At 43.1% G+C, this 16,397-nt stretch overlaps 1 protein-coding gene across 2 annotated transcripts in view; it reads left to right on the top strand.

Moving 5' to 3' along the window:
• The window catches only part of HELB (DNA helicase B), a 36,447-nt gene extending 20,320 nt beyond the window's left edge, over positions 1-16,127 (top strand). For both annotated transcript variants that reach the window (XM_045184619.2, XM_024576414.4), the window contains 4 exons: positions 511-739; positions 1,525-1,668; positions 6,612-7,097; positions 14,945-16,127. In XM_045184619.2, the coding sequence (XP_045040554.2) occupies positions 511-739; positions 1,525-1,668; positions 6,612-7,097; positions 14,945-15,049 (964 nt within the window). In that variant the 3' untranslated portion in view covers positions 15,050-16,127. The remainder of the gene's footprint in view (positions 1-510; positions 740-1,524; positions 1,669-6,611; positions 7,098-14,944) is intronic.
• The last annotated feature ends 270 nt before the right edge of the window (positions 16,128-16,397 follow it).

Here is a 16,397-nt window from a genome sequence, read left to right as displayed (position 1 = left end):
TATGTCTATGCATTTGTTGCAGCAACTGGTATATTGCCAGCATTCATTCAATTTGCTGCTATTTTAATGTGTTACAATTATTATAAGAGAAATACGTGTAAGTGCTGTAAGACCCGAAATAGGGTAGTGATAGGAGTGATTGGAGAGGAGAGGATAAATTTAAAAGGTAGAATCAGTAGATGCTTGAAATCAGTAGATTCTTAAAAATTACCAAGATTTTTGGTAATTTTTAGAATGTAGAGGGAAGGAGAGACGTCACCGCATATGCCGAGACTTCCGACTAACCATTTGGCTAGGCCGTGGTCTTGAGTTCGAGGTGGCGCAGAGAGTGCAGGGGATTACACCTGTGGGAGCCTTGTTTCTTGTGGATCTTTGGAGAACACAAGTGGAGCAAAGAAAGTGTAGAAATTATTTTGAGCATTGGATTGGGTCTGAGTGGAAGTTACTGCTTAAACAAAATGAAATTAAGGTTTTCTAGACTTAGTGATTGATTATCATTTTCTAACCCAGAGACTATCAGAAGAGACTTATATTTGGAGTTGGTGATAAAATTTGTTGTACGAGGAATGCATATCTCTCGGATTTACTGCCTGAAAATACCTCTGATAGTCAGCAAAATAGTGAACTAGGGGCCAGTGGTGAAGACTTGAATTGGACTCCACATGATGTTGCTAAAAATAAACATGACTTTGAGAGTGGTATTCGACTCTGCAACGGAGAAATATTTTTCATAACAAATGTGAGTGATAACAAAAGTACCTTTTTACCTACTAGAGATAGGTTTCGTTTTTCAGCAATTGCCCTAGGCTTGATTCAGAATCCAGACATTGGAGCTGACATTCTTCCTCCATAATATCTTGTTCAGGATTTTTGCATCCGTGTTTGTGAGGGATATTGGTCTGCAGGTCTCTAGTAATATCTTGTCTGGTTTGGGTGTCAGAGTGATGCCGGCTTCATCCAATGAGTTTCTAGAAGACTTTGTGAAGAAACATTTTTAATAAGCCTGAAGTGCTTAAGTAACAAGGACAAGAAGCAGGTGGCACGTGATATTTACAAAGCATCATTTCCGTGATGGCTGCATACATAAAGAAACTGGAGAAGTGGTCACCTTGAATTTGTTCTAATTGTGTGAACACCCTCTTAAATTTGTAAGCTTGTTCTTTAAAAGCGGTGAGGAGAAGTAGTTTTTGCAAAGAGTTATACGCAGACTTACGTTGTCAGTACAAGAAATAAAATGTATAGACTTCAAAATAAGAAAGGCAACACGGGCTGTTTTCCAGAGAGTCAAATTTGGTTATGTTTCAAGGACCAAAAACTTCCATTTGTGTTTATTAAAATGTTTGTGTGTATGTATAGTCAGGTGGTGCCTAAGCATAGATTTTCAGCCTTTTGAAATTCTTAACAATCACAGGGTATATGCATGCTGTTTACTTACGAGGGGCCCCCATTTTATGTTCAACGATAGATGTCTTCACAGTGTGCTTATTTGAAAACGTTCCGAACAGTTCTTTGTTGTGGTGACAGGATAAAACGGATATAACTGCTGGAAAGAAAAGATCTTTGACCATTAATAATATGGCTGGCCTGGAAGTCACTGTGGATTTCAGGAAACTGATGAAACATTGTCGCATAAGACATGCATGGGCAAGAACTATCCACACTTTTCAGGTAAGCCTGGAGGTGTATGAAGCTATTCAAATAGCTGGCCACACGACAGAATACCTTGTGTTATTTTCTTCCTAATTTTTATTGCTTTTTCTTTTTTTTTTTAAAGTAGGAAACAAAATGCACCAAAGTACAGAAAATACTGTACAGCCATAAACCTTTTACTCTTGTTGACTTTAGAACCCTCTTTACTCAGGAACTAAGACGCCATAGTTAATGCCCCCCTTCCCACCGGGGAGAGGGGTCAGGACCGCAGGGCTGAGTTTGTCTCTCACTTCAGTGTCCTGTGTTGCTGGGCATGGCACTGCTACCCGTCTTGTCTTTATTTAAAATTTTGATATTTTGTTCGTCATGGATCTTTTTGGGTTTAAATTTTGACTTTTAAAACTATTACATTCAAGTATTATTTATCTTGATGGTTGAGTTTCTTGGCATCCTCTTAAATTTTGCATCCTAGGCAAGGGCCTCACTTATTCCACCCTGGTCCAGTGCCTTCCCACCCTCCTCAGAAGTGGCTTCCGCTCTGCATTTGTCCTTCATGTGGAAACGAGATTACCAAGGTTTACACAGATGGTATTGTGATGCTTGGAGATTTTTGTGACTTGCTTATTTTTGAATTTAATCATCTATTATTGGGGTATAATTTGCATACACATTTTAATTATAAAGCTGGATGAGCTTTGAGAAATGTATCCCCCTTCTCCACCATTGCGAGGCAACCACCTTTTATTTGGGAGTAATTTTAGACTGACAGAAGGGTTGGGGAGATAGCACGGAGAGGTCCATATGCCCTTCACCCAGCTTTCCCTCATGTCGACATCCTACATAATTCCGGTATGTGTCAAAAAAGAAGTTGCTCTTGGTACGATGCTATTAAGTAAACTATATACTTTATCTGGGTTTCACCAGTTTTTCATGGTGCCTTTTGTTGTCGTTGTTCGAGGATCTAATCTTGGACTACAGTGTATTTAGTGCAACTTACTTTTAAGCTCTATTTTAATACTCTTGAGTTCTCATAAGTTATGTGTGGCTCTGTTACATATCTCATCGTTTCTGAGCTCCCCTCTCTGACGTTGGAATGTTGCTTTAATGATGAAGCTGTATCGACCTCCATTTTTATGCAGAAAAATTTTATAGGTTGGTTTATATCCTCTACAAGTATGTGGACATTAATTAGTATAGATTTTTAAATTTTTAAGTGAATGGTGGTGTATTTAACTTATCCCGTCTCAGTTCCAAAAAGCATTTGAAACGGCTACAAAAATGTGCGCAATTTAACATGGTTTTTAAAAAGATACAGAAGTGATATCAAGTGGAAAATGAAGGTAAGGGTGGTAAAAGGCTCCTGCCAGGAGCGGGTTGGCAGGCTGCTGCGCGCACCGGCCCGTGTGTTTGCTGGTGTAGTTGGACTGCGGGGCTGGCTCCAAGTTCCCAGAGTGAGAGAGAAACGGTCAGTTGATTGTGTCTGTATGGATAAAAATACAGCCAGCTGTGAAGATGTGCAGTATTTCTGGCTGTGAGATCCTGGAGAATTTTCCCTCGTGGTTTCTATAATCCTGAAAACTCATATCATTCAGTCCTGGGAAATTTTCTTGAATAATTTCATTAAAATTTCTTGTCTTGAGTTTTCTCTGGTTTTGTCTTTCTAGAACCTTTATTATTTTGGACCTCCAGAGGTGATTATCTCAATTTCTTATCTATCTCTTTTGTTTTCCATCATGTTATCATTATGCTGTATTTTCTGAGAGATTTCCTCAAAATTGTAATCTAGTCTTTCATTATAATCCAGGCAAATGAAGAGTGAAAGGGGCTTTGTGGTTACTGGGTTGAGGTTGGAGTAAATATCTCTAAGTGTTCCTTTTACTAAACCTGGCTTTTATTTCATGGCTGAAATAGCATCCCTTACCTCCGAGGACATTCATCATTATCTTATATAAGCATAGTTTGCTTCTTCCAAGTTTGGTTCAGTTCAACAAGTATTTATTCAGTCAAACTCTGTTCTGGGTGCTTGGTATAGGTCAGCCCATGAGGCAAAGATACCTGCCAGTGTGAGGGTTACGTTTGGTGGGGGAGAGGATAGAGACACACACAACTGTAAACAAATAGGTAAACTACGTAGGATGTTAGAAGGTGGTAGATGCTGTGGACAGAAGTGGTGGTGGGGTACAGTTGTAATTTTAAATAGGTGGACAGCATAGGCCTCATTGAGAAGGTGGCTTTGGGGCATGGACTTGAAAGAGGTAAAGAAGTTAATCATGTGGGTATCTGGGAGAAGAGCATTCTAGGTAGAGGGTAGAGCCAAGGTCAAGGTTCTTAGGTGGGAGCCTGTCTGGCATATTTGAAGAACAGGCACAGCAAGGAGGCTGCTGTGGGAGTGACTGGGGATGAGGTCAGAGAAGTAATGTGGGGTAAGGGGGGTAGGGGGATAGGGGACCAGGTCACCTTCTAGGGTCTTGTAGGACTACCTGTTATCCAGTACAGTAGTCAAATCCGGCTCACCACCTGTTTTTGTGAGTGAATTTTATCGGTGCGGTCACATTTATTTACGTACTGGCTGTGCCTGCCTTGCACCACACAGAAAGAGGTGGGTAGTAGCTGTAGAGATGGTCTGGCCTGTGGAGCCTAAATATTTATTCTTTGACCCTTTATAGAAAAAGGTTTTGGACCCCATTCTAAAGTCCCTATGGACTTCCAGATTCTAAATCTGTAAAAAGATGAAGGGTTTTAATCGTTTGTGTCTATTCACCCAAGTTGTAATTTTAGAGCAAATTTAGAGAGTAGTTATATATGTAATTAACAGTTAATGCATAGCCCTGACCAGGTGGCTCAGCTGGGTGGAGAACGGTCTAATACACCTAAAGGTTGCGGGTTCGATCCCTAGCTGGGGCACCTACAGGAGGCAACCAATCAGTGTTTCTCTCTCACACTGATGTTTCTCTCTCTCCCTTCCTCTCACTCTAAAATTTATAAACATATTTTTGGGTGGGGATTTTAAAAAAGATGTAAATATATAAAATGTGCCTCTTTAAGAAGTTTGATAGTGTTGATGGTTGAAGGAAGTGTTAAAGAAATGGATATATGATTTATATGATTTATTGAGGTGAGGTTAGGAGTCCGTGTCCTGCTTTCTGAGCACACCTTTGGCATGATGTTTTACTCCTTGTCATTCATTCAGTGCCACACCGAATAAAGAACAGTGAGCAAAATAGATGCGGTCCTGCCTTCACAGGGCTGACAGTCCACTGAGGAGTACAGTTAGGAAGTTACGTTCTGGTCTGAAAAATTCTGCCATAGAGGAAGTGTAGGCTGCTGGAAAGTACAGGGGTGGGAACAGGGGCCTAGCCCAGAAGCGGGCCAGGTGGGGGCTGTGGCCTGGGGAGCACTGGCAGGACCACAGGGAGGTTCCCTGTGCTGGACGGGCTGGGCTCGTGGGAAGGAAAGGGGAAGGAAGGAGGTAGGGGAGCCAGGCCGAGGCTGGCTCTTCAAGGGCCATGTGAGCCATATTAAGAAGATAGGACTATGAGAGCCTGGGAGCCATGAAGGGGCTTTAAGCAGAGTTGGATGCGATTGAATTTGCACTTTACAAATGTCACTGTAGTTACTATGAGGACAGTGGATTGTAGCAAGTGTGAATACAGAGAGACTGATTTTGAGGTTATTGAATTTTTCTCAGTGTTACTTAATCCATAAGTAAGAGTTCAGTTAGCTAAATTTAGGTAGACTTTTACCTGTTTAGGAATACACAGTGCAAAGTCCAAAGGAGAAATGGTGCTGTGTTTCTGTTAAATGCAGTTAGCATTTCTATAATGAAGGACCGTGTAAGTTAGTTTCTGAGACTCAGCAGTATTGGGAGGAAGTGTTTGTCAAACTTTTACCACCTGAAAATTGGATCAAAATCTCCGTGTTTAGGGGGATAGAAGTGCTTTTTGCGTAAAAGGTTGTTATTTGTTTGTTTTAAGTGTGGATCTGTATTTCCTCAATGTCAGTCTTGTCATTTGTCTCCCCACAGTTCTTCTTTTGGCAGGTAACATGGAACCTTAGGGGAGATAATGGTTCAACCCACTTCTTAGTTTATGTTGGTGCAGCAAATACAGCGGCCGAGGATAGCTATCAAACCTGGAACTTTTCTCACAGTTACATGGTGACTTTGGGCATTTTTCTTGTCTGGAAAATTCTTGGTTTGCTACATTTAAAAAGCAAAGGTCCATTGTTCTCCTTTGTTTATCTTGAAAAAGTAATTGGTTCAATAATGGAAAAATATAGAAAAGTACAAGGGAAAAAAATTATCCATAGGCCCTTCATTTTGGAGACAGTCTAGTTATGATTTTGATAGAATTGCCTTCTTTTTTGTGATTTATTTTGTTTTGTCACATATTTGTGTTTCTTTTGTAGGTACTTTTCTGGATCAGAGTAATTTTATTTTGTGTTACATAGTCGTGATACACATATATATGTACATATACATATATATATCCAGTTTTTAAAATTTTGTTTTTTAAAGCATCTTTGATGTTTGCAAAATAGTGTATCAAATATATGTAGATACTTGGTATAAATATATGTAAATATATATGTATTCTCCTATCATTGGATATTTAAGGAGTCTATTTTTGTAATATAAAATACCAGTGGAGTAGTACCTTTACACACAAATCTCACACAGCCATTTTAAATTATTTTATTACTTGGCATTGCGCATAGACTTTAGAGTTTATCTTTGGGTTTTACAGGCCAGTTGCTGGATCCATGGGGCCTGAGCTCAGCAGCATAATTAGAAAACATTAGCGCATGAGCTCTCGGATAACGAAGAAAAGGGACCCCATAGTACTGAGTAGTCCGGCCAGGGAGTGGGTGCGTGGGGGACTGGCCAGTTCTCTGCCTCTGTGGATGAGGACCTGAACCCCTTACGCAGTTTTAAGTCCTCCTGATGCCTTCTTCCCTCCCAGGGGTCCGAGGAGCAGACAGTCGTCTATGTGGTCGGCAAGGCGGGCCGCCAGCACTGGCAGCATGTTTACACCGCGGTGACCCGGGGCCGCAGCAGAGTGTATGTCATTGCGGAAGAGTCTCATCTCCGGAGCGCAATTTCGAAGAAGAGTGTCCGCAGAAAAACTCGTTTAAAACAGTTTTTGCAAAATGAGCTCTCCGTGAGCTGTGCATCCCCAGCAGATCCTGCGTCTCCGACACAGAGCTCCCGAAACAGCGGAGGGCCCGGTGTACAGCCCTCCGGGTCGCCACTCCCGGCCAGCGCTGGGACCGACGGAATCCCCGGGAGCCAGGCCTCTGCGGCGGGGGACCGGGTGCCTGCCTTTGCTGGGAGGTGGAAATTTTCTTTCTCTGATGAAGCAGAAACAGATGAAGATCCGCCCACATCGCGAGGGTTCAAAAGAACCTGTGTCATGAATGAAGATGGAAGTCCAAACAAAATTCTTATGGTAGGAGTGACGTTCTTATGGGCTCGACCTTCATTTAAGTATTGCTAGCTTCAGTGTGCTTACCTGTACTAAAGTGCTATGTATTTCTGTTAGTGTTGCTCTGTGCTGCAGGGTGCAAAACCAAGTGTTCTCTCCTCTCTGTCAAATTCCCTCTGCCACACCCAGTTGGGGCCGGTTGTGTTTCTCACTTGGTGAAGGCCGGCACTCTGGGCAGCCTCAATCACTGGGCCTGTGGGGGGAACGTCCTGGTCATCCCGAACCTTCTGTCCGCATGTCTTTCTGCTCAGCCTCCTCTCCGTTTTGTAGGCCAAAATCTCACTTTTATACCAGAATGCCACTGAAGAAGCGGCTGGTTCCAGTCATCTTGTCAACCTGAGAGGCCTCTCCTTAGGTCTTGTTCTTGACTTTTTCCCCTGACATTTCTAGTAGTTTTAAATGCTGCTGCCGTTTCAGCGTTTCCTTCCTTGATTGCACCGGTACCCGATCTCACACCCTCCCACCTCTCTGTCTCAATTCCCCTCATTTCTTCACTCCTCATCTTCCCATCCTCTGACTGGAGACATCGCCCCAAGGGCCAGTTCCTTTTTCCTTTGAGGACTGTGTCCCCTGTCTAAGTTTCAGCTGTCGCCTTTGCACTGATGATTTGGTCAACTCACAGTTTTCGGCTGCCTGCTACATTTAAGGGATTGGGAATTCAGCCGTAAGTGACAGTTCCCACTCTTGCTCTGATGGCCCACGGAGGGGACAGAAGGGATATGTGAGTAACTTGGTGCTTCATTAAGTGTTCTTGGCACTAGAGAGGAGATGATGAACCAGCTCCCCAATCTGCGTCTCTGATCCTGGAGATGGACTTTCTGGAACCACAGCCCGATCTTTTTTCTTTTCTTTTTTTCTGATTTCTCCATTTCAAGCAACATTCACCCAGTTATAGAAGCTTAAAATTTTGGAGTCACCTTAGACTCACCTTGCTTTCACCCTTTACCTCTACTTGTTAGATTTGTTGCTAAACGTATCTCTCAGGAATTTCTTTCATTCCATTTAGTCTGGGCAATTTTAGATCCTTATCTCATCTTCTTGGATGACTGCTCACCCGGCTACCTCCCCCTCATGCTCCCTTCTCCTAGTACTACTGTACACATCCTTACCAAATTAGCCCGCCTTATGTGCTCCGCTGTTTAAGAGCCTTCAGTGGCTCTCTCGTGCCTACAACATAAATCTAGACTATCCACCTTGGCATTTGAGACCTTTCGTAGTTTGATTCCAGCTTTCCCAGCATCATTTTATTTCCCCCTCTTCTTATTCTGCTTCAGTCAAACTAGTCTCTTCATTCACTAAAATGAACCAAATTTACTCTCACTTTTTCGTTTGGCTTTTATTGCACAACTTAGTTCAGATTCCTCATTCCTTCTGCCTTCCCTCATTTAGCATTTTTAAAAATTTAGATCCTTTTCTCACCGGTCTAAATGTTGGAGGGAGGAAAACAGGCCAGTCTCTGGCTTTCTTGACATTACAATCTACCAATGGGTCATAGGCAGTAAATACAAGAGAAATAAAATGTTCAGGTCAAGAAAGATTCTATGACGAAAATAAAGGTAGTGAGGTGGGAAATGACGAGGAGGGGGCAGGAGGTGCTACGTGGTGGTCAGGTAAGGCCTCCCTGAGGAGATGACCCATGAGCTGAACAAGGAACAGCCAGGCGAGGCTCAGAGGAAGTGCCTCCTAGGCTGAGGAGCTAAAGATGCAAAGCCTGGAAGGGACTGACAGTATTGGAAGGGGAAGACAGGCCAGTGTGGCCAGAGAATGAGGAAGAGACGGGGTGTAGGTGATGGTGGTGGAGGGAGAGCAGGGCTATGGCGGGGGTGGGGGGGTGGGGGGAGCTGGGATTTCATGCTATTTGCAGTGGGAACGCTTTGGAGAGCTGTGAGCGGAGGGGTGGGATCATCTAAAGTGCGCTTGGAAACAAAGCCTCTGGCTGCTGCGCAGAGTGAACTGGCGCAAGGCGGCTGGAAGCAGGAGCCCAGCCACAGTTGTCCTAGGGAAGGCCTAGTGAAGAGCAGGGAGGGCGAAGAGAAGGGGTCAGATTCTTGATGTGTTCCAGACATAGAGTCTCTATGACTTGCCGATTAGATGTGAGGGGGTAAAATAAAAAGTAAACCGAGAGGAGTTCTGGATTTCTGGCTGAAATGCCTTGTGAATGGTAGTGCCGCCTCCGGAGATGGCAAGGCCTTGAGCAGAACTGGATGAAGCGACTCACTGAGAAAGTCAGTGGTTGGTAGAAGAGTTTAGGACCTGAGGGTGGATTGGGGTGGATAATGTCTATTTAGGAGGCATTAGCATAAAGTGGTAATTAAAGGACTAGGTGAGTTAATTTCAGGAGAGACCACAGATAGAGGAGGGGCCTTATAGTAGACCTCCCAACTTACAGAGGTCCTGCAGAGGAGGGGGAACCAGGGCGGTGGGAGGAACGAAAGCCTGATGAGTGCAGGTGGGAGACTCGGAGCCGACAGTGGGGAGGAAGGTGTGGAGGCAGAGTGTTTGAAGAGGGTTCCTGTGAAAAGAAGCAGAGAGATTGGGTTGTATCTGGATGGAGGACTTGTGGTCAAGGAGGGATTTCTTTATTTTGGATGGGTACGCTGAAGCATCCTAGAGTGTTTCTAGAATGGTCCAATGGAGAACAAGACACTCATGACTGGGGTGGGGGGGCGGTAACTGCAGGACTGGTGTCCTGAAGTGGGTGAGATGGAACAACCAAGAGTGCAAGTAGAGGTGCTGCCTTTAGATACACTTGGGGTCGGAGCTCTGCTTCCATTGCAACTAGATGGTGGTGGGTGCAGTGTGTCGCTGAGTTTAGGGAAGGAAGGTGAAGCTGTTCTCAGTTGATTAGCTCCTCCCATCTTATCTGTCTTCATAGTAGAATCCAGCTTAGTTTCTGTTTTGTTCACAAAACCCTCCCTATCTCTGAACGAACACCTTTCTCCTCTGTACAGCACTAGTACTCAGTGTGTTTGACTCTGTGAATGGAGCTTCTTGAGGACAGCATGCTGATTACATAATAACTCAAATATACTTAGTGATTGAATTATGAGTTGTGAATATGTCGCATTCCATCCTTTAAAAAAAAATTGGACCTTCAGAGTATTGTTCTTTCATGTTGTGTTCAAAGTCATACTTATTTTATAGTGTCCTTCTTGCTTTGAGGATTTCTTTGAAAATTACTTTTAGAGGCAATATGAATGTTTATAAGGGAAGCAAACTTCTATTGAGACCTATTTTAGTTTTCAGAAATACTCTAAAGTCATTTCTTTCATAGTTTTATGAATTGGATTATCCAATTTGGGTAATACCATTTTGTGATTTTTAAAAATTTTTATCTTAAAATTTTTATTTTTTTAAATTATATTTTATTGATAATGCTATTACAGTTGTGATGATTTTTCCCCCTTTGCCCCTCCCGCACCCAGTACCCCCCAAATTCCTCAGGCAATCTCTACCCCATTGTTCATGTCCATGGGTCATTCATATAAGTTCTTTGGCTACTCCATTTCCTATGCTGTAATTTACATCCCCATGGCTATTCTGTAACTACCTATTTGTACTTCTTAGTCCCCTCACCTCTTCACCCATTCCCCATACCCCCCTCCCATTTGGAAACCATCAAAACGCTTTCTGTATCCATGATGCTCTCTGTTCTTCTTGTTGCTTAGTTTGTTTTTTAGATTCAGTTGTTGACAGATATGTATTTGTTGCCATTTTATTCATCATTTTGATCTTTTAAAATAAGCCCCTTTAACATTTCGTATAATAATGGTTTGGTGACAAAGAACTCTTTTAGTTTTTTCTTGTCTGGGAAGCTCTTTATCTGCCCTTTAATTCCAAACGATAGCTTTGCTGGGTAGAGCAATCTTGGCTGTAGGTCCCTGCTTTTTATGACTTGGAATATTTCTTTCCAATCCCTCCTACCCTGCAAAGTTTCTTTCAAGAATACAGCCGACAATCTTATGGGGACTTACTTGTAGGTACTAACTGCTTTTTTCTTGCTGCTTTTAAGATTCTCTCTCTATCTTTAACCTTTGACATTTTAATTATGATGTGTCTTGGAGTGGGCCTCTTTGCATCCATCTTGTTTGGGACTCTCTGTGCTTCCTGGACTTGCAGGTGTATTTCCTTCTCCAATTAGGGAAGTTGTCTTTCATTATTTTTTCAAATAGAGTTCTAATTTTTTGCTCTTTTCTCTTTTCCTTCTGGCACCCTATGTTGTGAATGTTGGACATCTTGAAGCTGTCTCAGAGGCTGCTTATACTATCCTCATTTTTTTGGATTCTGTTTTCTTCTTGTTCGGATTGGTGGTTTTTTGCTTCCTTATGTTCCAGATCATTGATTTGATCCTTGGCTCCATCCACTCTACTGCTGTTTCTCTGTAAATTGTTCTTTGTTTCAATTAGTGTCTCCTTTGTTTCTGACTGGTTCTTTTTTATGCTGTTGAGGTCCTCACTAAGTTCCTTGAGCATTGTGATTTTTGAAAAACTGGGTTGGATTATAAATTATTTCCAAGGGTCCCCCAGAAGCTTAAGAGCTGCTTTCCGTGCTGACAGCAGCCTTGTTGCGGTGAGCTGATGCGGACTCTGGCCAGCAGGGTCCACGGTGTTGTGGATGCGACAAAACAAATTCACATGGACTTCAAAGTCCTGTGGAGAAAAAGGGATGGCACGGCCACTCTCTGTAGTGAAGAACGCCTCACCCTTTCCTTGACAGGCTTTTATTGGCTTTCCAATAGCATACATCAACGAAAGTTCTCATTCATTATGCTGAGGTTTGCTTTAGGTAATTACTTTTTACAGATAACAGAGGAAAGGATGTTACTGATTACTTCCTACAGATTAACAAGGAAAAAATGTTGCAAATGCAAGGGAACAATCAGGGTAATTGGTCTGGTGACACTCTGTCTTTGGGACAATTAGCACAGACTTCAGGAAGTTACTTTAAAGATATGCAGTAAGCATTTGCTGCTTCAGCTCAGGGTGAGGGAGTTCTAGCAAGAGCAAGTCTCAAAGCAGCCTAGGTATAATGCAGGCCTGATTTCCCACGGGAGAGCCGATCTGTGGGTTTGGCTTCCCGTGTGCCAACACGCACCTATGGGCTTTCCAATAGGGCTGGGCTACATTTGCCATTCCATGTGGATAGGTACCCTATAGTGAGCCTTTGGTTTCCCGGGCTGTGTAGTAAAGATTAGATGGTGCAGGTCACTGGGGGCCTGTTGGAGAATGTGCTCACAAAACCTACCTGTCCTGGGCTGAGTTCTAAAGGGAGAAACATGTATATTCTGACCCCAAATAGGTGCGAGATGGTTAGAAAGATCTCTGAGAATGTGCTGACACAGTGTGAAGTACTGGCACATTAGTGAGCTACCAGCAAAGAAGAGTGTGGCCGGAGCACAGCATGCCAGCGGGGGCAGGGCAGAGGGCACCTGGGGAGTCAGGACAGAGACAGCGGCTCTTCCAAAGACGTCGTGCATTCTTCTACAGCTGTGAAGAGCACTAGAAACATTTAAAGGATTGAAATTTATGAAGGTGACTTTGACAGGACTTGAGTAGATTATGGTTAGGCAGACCCGAGGGGATGAGCTCCCAAAACAAAAAGATTATTTCCATAGCTGGTACAAAATGATTACGCTCTGAACTCAGGTAGTAGCAGCTGGGGTGGAGCAGAGAGGCTACGGGGTATAGTTGGTGGCACTTGGTCGTCACTTACTTATACAGGTAGGGTCGGACATGAAGATGATTCCTAGGCTTCTGGCTTGGGCATCCAGGGGGATCCAGGTACCATTAATCAGGATTTGGGAAAAGAGGCCAGGGGACAGGTTTTGTGGGAAAGTGGTAAAACTGGACATGGTGGAGAGGAAGTGTTTTCTCCCTGGAAGTGCTAGGACCACTGTGGCTTCGTTCCGTACTCCAACTCAGCTCTCGGGCAATGAATTTCTGTCTCAGCAAAGCATTTTCTTTTTCTGAAACTAAATGTATTAACTTACAAAGACTATGGGATAAATAAGGCTTTGACTGGACAGAAAAGTGAGGCAATTCCAAAGAAAGACTCTTTCTAAAAGTTTCTGGCTTTATTTCTGACTAACAACGTGGGATAGGGTTAGGTTTATGCAGTGGTGCCGAGAGGAAGCGGCAGCATTGTCCATCTTCAGGTCTGCGCTTGCCCCAACGGTCGCGCGCTGGTGAGGCCGGGGTTGCAGATCTGTGAGCACAGAGTGACTGGGGGGCGGTGCCTGGTGCTGACTGTTGTCACAGCATTACAGCCGCAGCACGGGCCCATTCTCTAACCGAAGGGGACACATTTTCTCACAAGGTCTGCCGGAAGTATGTGGCATTTACAAGAATCCCTAGAAATGAGGACTAGAATTCAAAGCTTCAGGGCTGATACATTAGGAACTTCTGTGCTTTTGTGATTCTAGACTTTCAGGTGCCTTGAGATGTGTCATTTCTAAAAGATTAAATTCAGTGACAAGGGCTGCCCACATCCACTTTTTTTTATATTCACTCTGCTGCACAAGAACCAAATCAGCTTTTAAGTTCTACAGACACTAATGCTGGGCTCCTCCCAGACAGCAGCTTTTGCTTTTCCATGGGTTAATAGCTTGGCTTTGGAAAAATGTTCCGAAAGAAAATGTTAGCCTGGTTTTTTTTCATTCCCTAGCCTACCCCCAACAGAAAAAGAGAGGAAAAACAAAAATCTCCCTTTAAATAAAAATATGTGTGTAAACATTCTAAAGTTTATCACATACATCAGTGATTTCCAGAATTTTATAAGGAAAATGACATTTTAACATAAAAAAATTAGGAAAGACATAATCACATAATCCCTGAAAAAAGAAGAGTCCTTATATTAGTCAGGGTTCTCTAGAGAAAGAGAAGCAATAGGATATGTCTGTCTGTCTGTCTGCTTGCTTGTCTGTGTCTGTCTGTCTCTCTGGGTTTGTTTTAAGGGATTGGCTCTTGCCCTCGTGGAAGCTGGAAGTCTAAAATCGACAGGTAGGCCGGTAGACCCAGGGGAGACTTCCTCCCTGGGGTGAGGTTGGTCTGTTTTTTCAAGGTCTTCAGTCATGGGAGGCCCACCTATATTATGGAGGGTAATCTGCTTTACTCCTAGTCTACTGATTTAGAGGCTAATCTCATCTAAAGAGTACCTTCACAGAAACACCTAGAACTATATTTGACAACATAAATATCTGGGCACCATGGCTTACCAAGTGGACACAAAATTAACCATCACAGGCACCTAAATGGAACAGATTTTGTGTTGTGAACGATTGAGCCGTGCCTGTTTTTCTCATTTCCCCATGGTGGTAAAACTTCCCCATGACCATACTGGTCCATTGACTTGTGTGGGGATCACTCATAGTGCCAGGAAGATGCTTGTGGCCTAGCCGTGCTTCATCTGACCACAGCTGGGGCCCACACTCGCTATACTGTTCTGCAGGAACCATCTTGAAATTCCTAATTTCTGAACACAGGGCCTTCATTTTAATTTTGTACTGGGTCACCAAATTATATAGCAGACTCTGTCCACATCTTTGGAAATTCGATTTATATACCCATTCAGCAAATAGTCACGTCTACACGCCAGTCCCAGAGCTGGGTGCTGGGGATACCACAGGGAGCAGAAGCCAACACGATCCCCCAGGGAAGGAGCTGACAGCCGATCGCTCTGGTCTGCTCCAGCCTTCCAGGGGCGGGGGAAATGTATTGGGTCTTCTGCGGAAGCAGTCGGGGGGAAAAAAGTGCATAGGGTAGACTGATTACATTTTTACAAAATTAACCGTATTTTTATTGTTTTCCTAACAGGTAGAGGAATCATCTCCGCAAGTATCTTCCAAACTTCAGAATTTGAGACTAAATAGTTTGACCCCCAGGCAACTTTTCAAACCCACAAGTAATCAAGAAACTTAATTTTCCTTCCTTTTACTCAAAATAATTATCTATTTTTTTCATTCAACAAAGTGAACATCATAACTTCAAAGTATCAGGATAAAAGAGGATATCTGTAACTGGAGTTTTATTTTAAGGTGTTCGTATTATAGATGTTTTAAACTCGTTTGATCAAAGAAAACCTTAATGATTTCAATGTCTGTCATGAGAACAGGTAGCACTGGACATAAATGACAGAAAAGTGCCATCTGTACTTTATAAAGAGTTTTGTTTTTAGAATAATGCCTTATTAACTTCTGTGATCACTGTGAGTGACCTTCGCCGAAGGGGTGGAGCAGTGGCCGTGAGAAACTGTAACGGCGTCTCTCACCGACACCAGAGTCAGGGTGTCAGGTCTTCTGCGAAGGGGTCGCCTCCCAAGGCTGCCATTTGCTCCCTCACTACTGCAGGCTCTGCCTTACCTGGGGCTTTTCCCGGAAACTCCTTTGAGTGGGGACACACCATTTTCTGTTTTCTGAATTTGAGATGTAGTGGACGTGTGGCGTTGTCTGAGTTGCAGGTGTGAGACTTGCACCTCGCGTTGTGATTACCGCTGTAGCATTAGCTAACGCCTCCAGCATGCCACGTGACTGTCATTTGCGGGGGCACATTGCTTTGAGGATTCTCTATTTTGGGAAAATCTTTTCTCAGAGTGATTTCTATTTTTTTTAAGTTTTATTTATTGTTAAATGGTAAAAGAAATAACTAAGAGGGAAGATTTACTTGATACTCAATGTTTTAAAAATAGCCTTATTGAGATATAATTCACATACAATTCCCCCCGTTTACACAGTTGAGTAGCTTTTAGTATATTCACAGTTGTAATACCAATACCACAATTTTAGAATATTTTTATATGATCACCCAAAGAACCATTGCACCTTTTAGCTCTAATGCCCTCCTCCCCCCTAGCCCTGGGAAACCGGTAGTCCACTTTGTCTCCGGATATGCCCTTTGTTATGACGTCTCTGATTTAGCATGATATTTCCAGGTTTCATCCATGTTGTAGCATGTATCTATCAGTGCATCTCTTTTTTAAAAAATAAAAGATTAAAAACGATCATGTACAAAGAGCTAGCATTGCTTCTTTAATTGAGTAGATGTCTTGGATAATCCATTCAAGGAACTGATTTCCTTGATGAAGCCAGTACCCTTTGTGTAGTGACGGATAAACTGGCCACATAGACCGAGGTCGTATTTCTACGTCAGACTGAGTGGGTTTGAGCCCATGTGGCAAGCTCAGGAACCTGGCCGAATTTTTGCAGGTGGCTCCCGTAGAGCTGCAGGTGGCCCACCTTGCTTTCAGTGGGTCCGAGAAGCAAAGGGCCTT

Source organism: Desmodus rotundus, chromosome 3 (assembly GCF_022682495.2).
Source record: "Desmodus rotundus isolate HL8 chromosome 3, HLdesRot8A.1, whole genome shotgun sequence".
In the NCBI taxonomy this organism is placed as follows: domain Eukaryota; kingdom Metazoa; phylum Chordata; class Mammalia; order Chiroptera; family Phyllostomidae; genus Desmodus; species Desmodus rotundus.
Note: the sequence above shows the minus strand (reverse complement) of the source record. Positions and strands in the feature narration are given on the sequence as shown.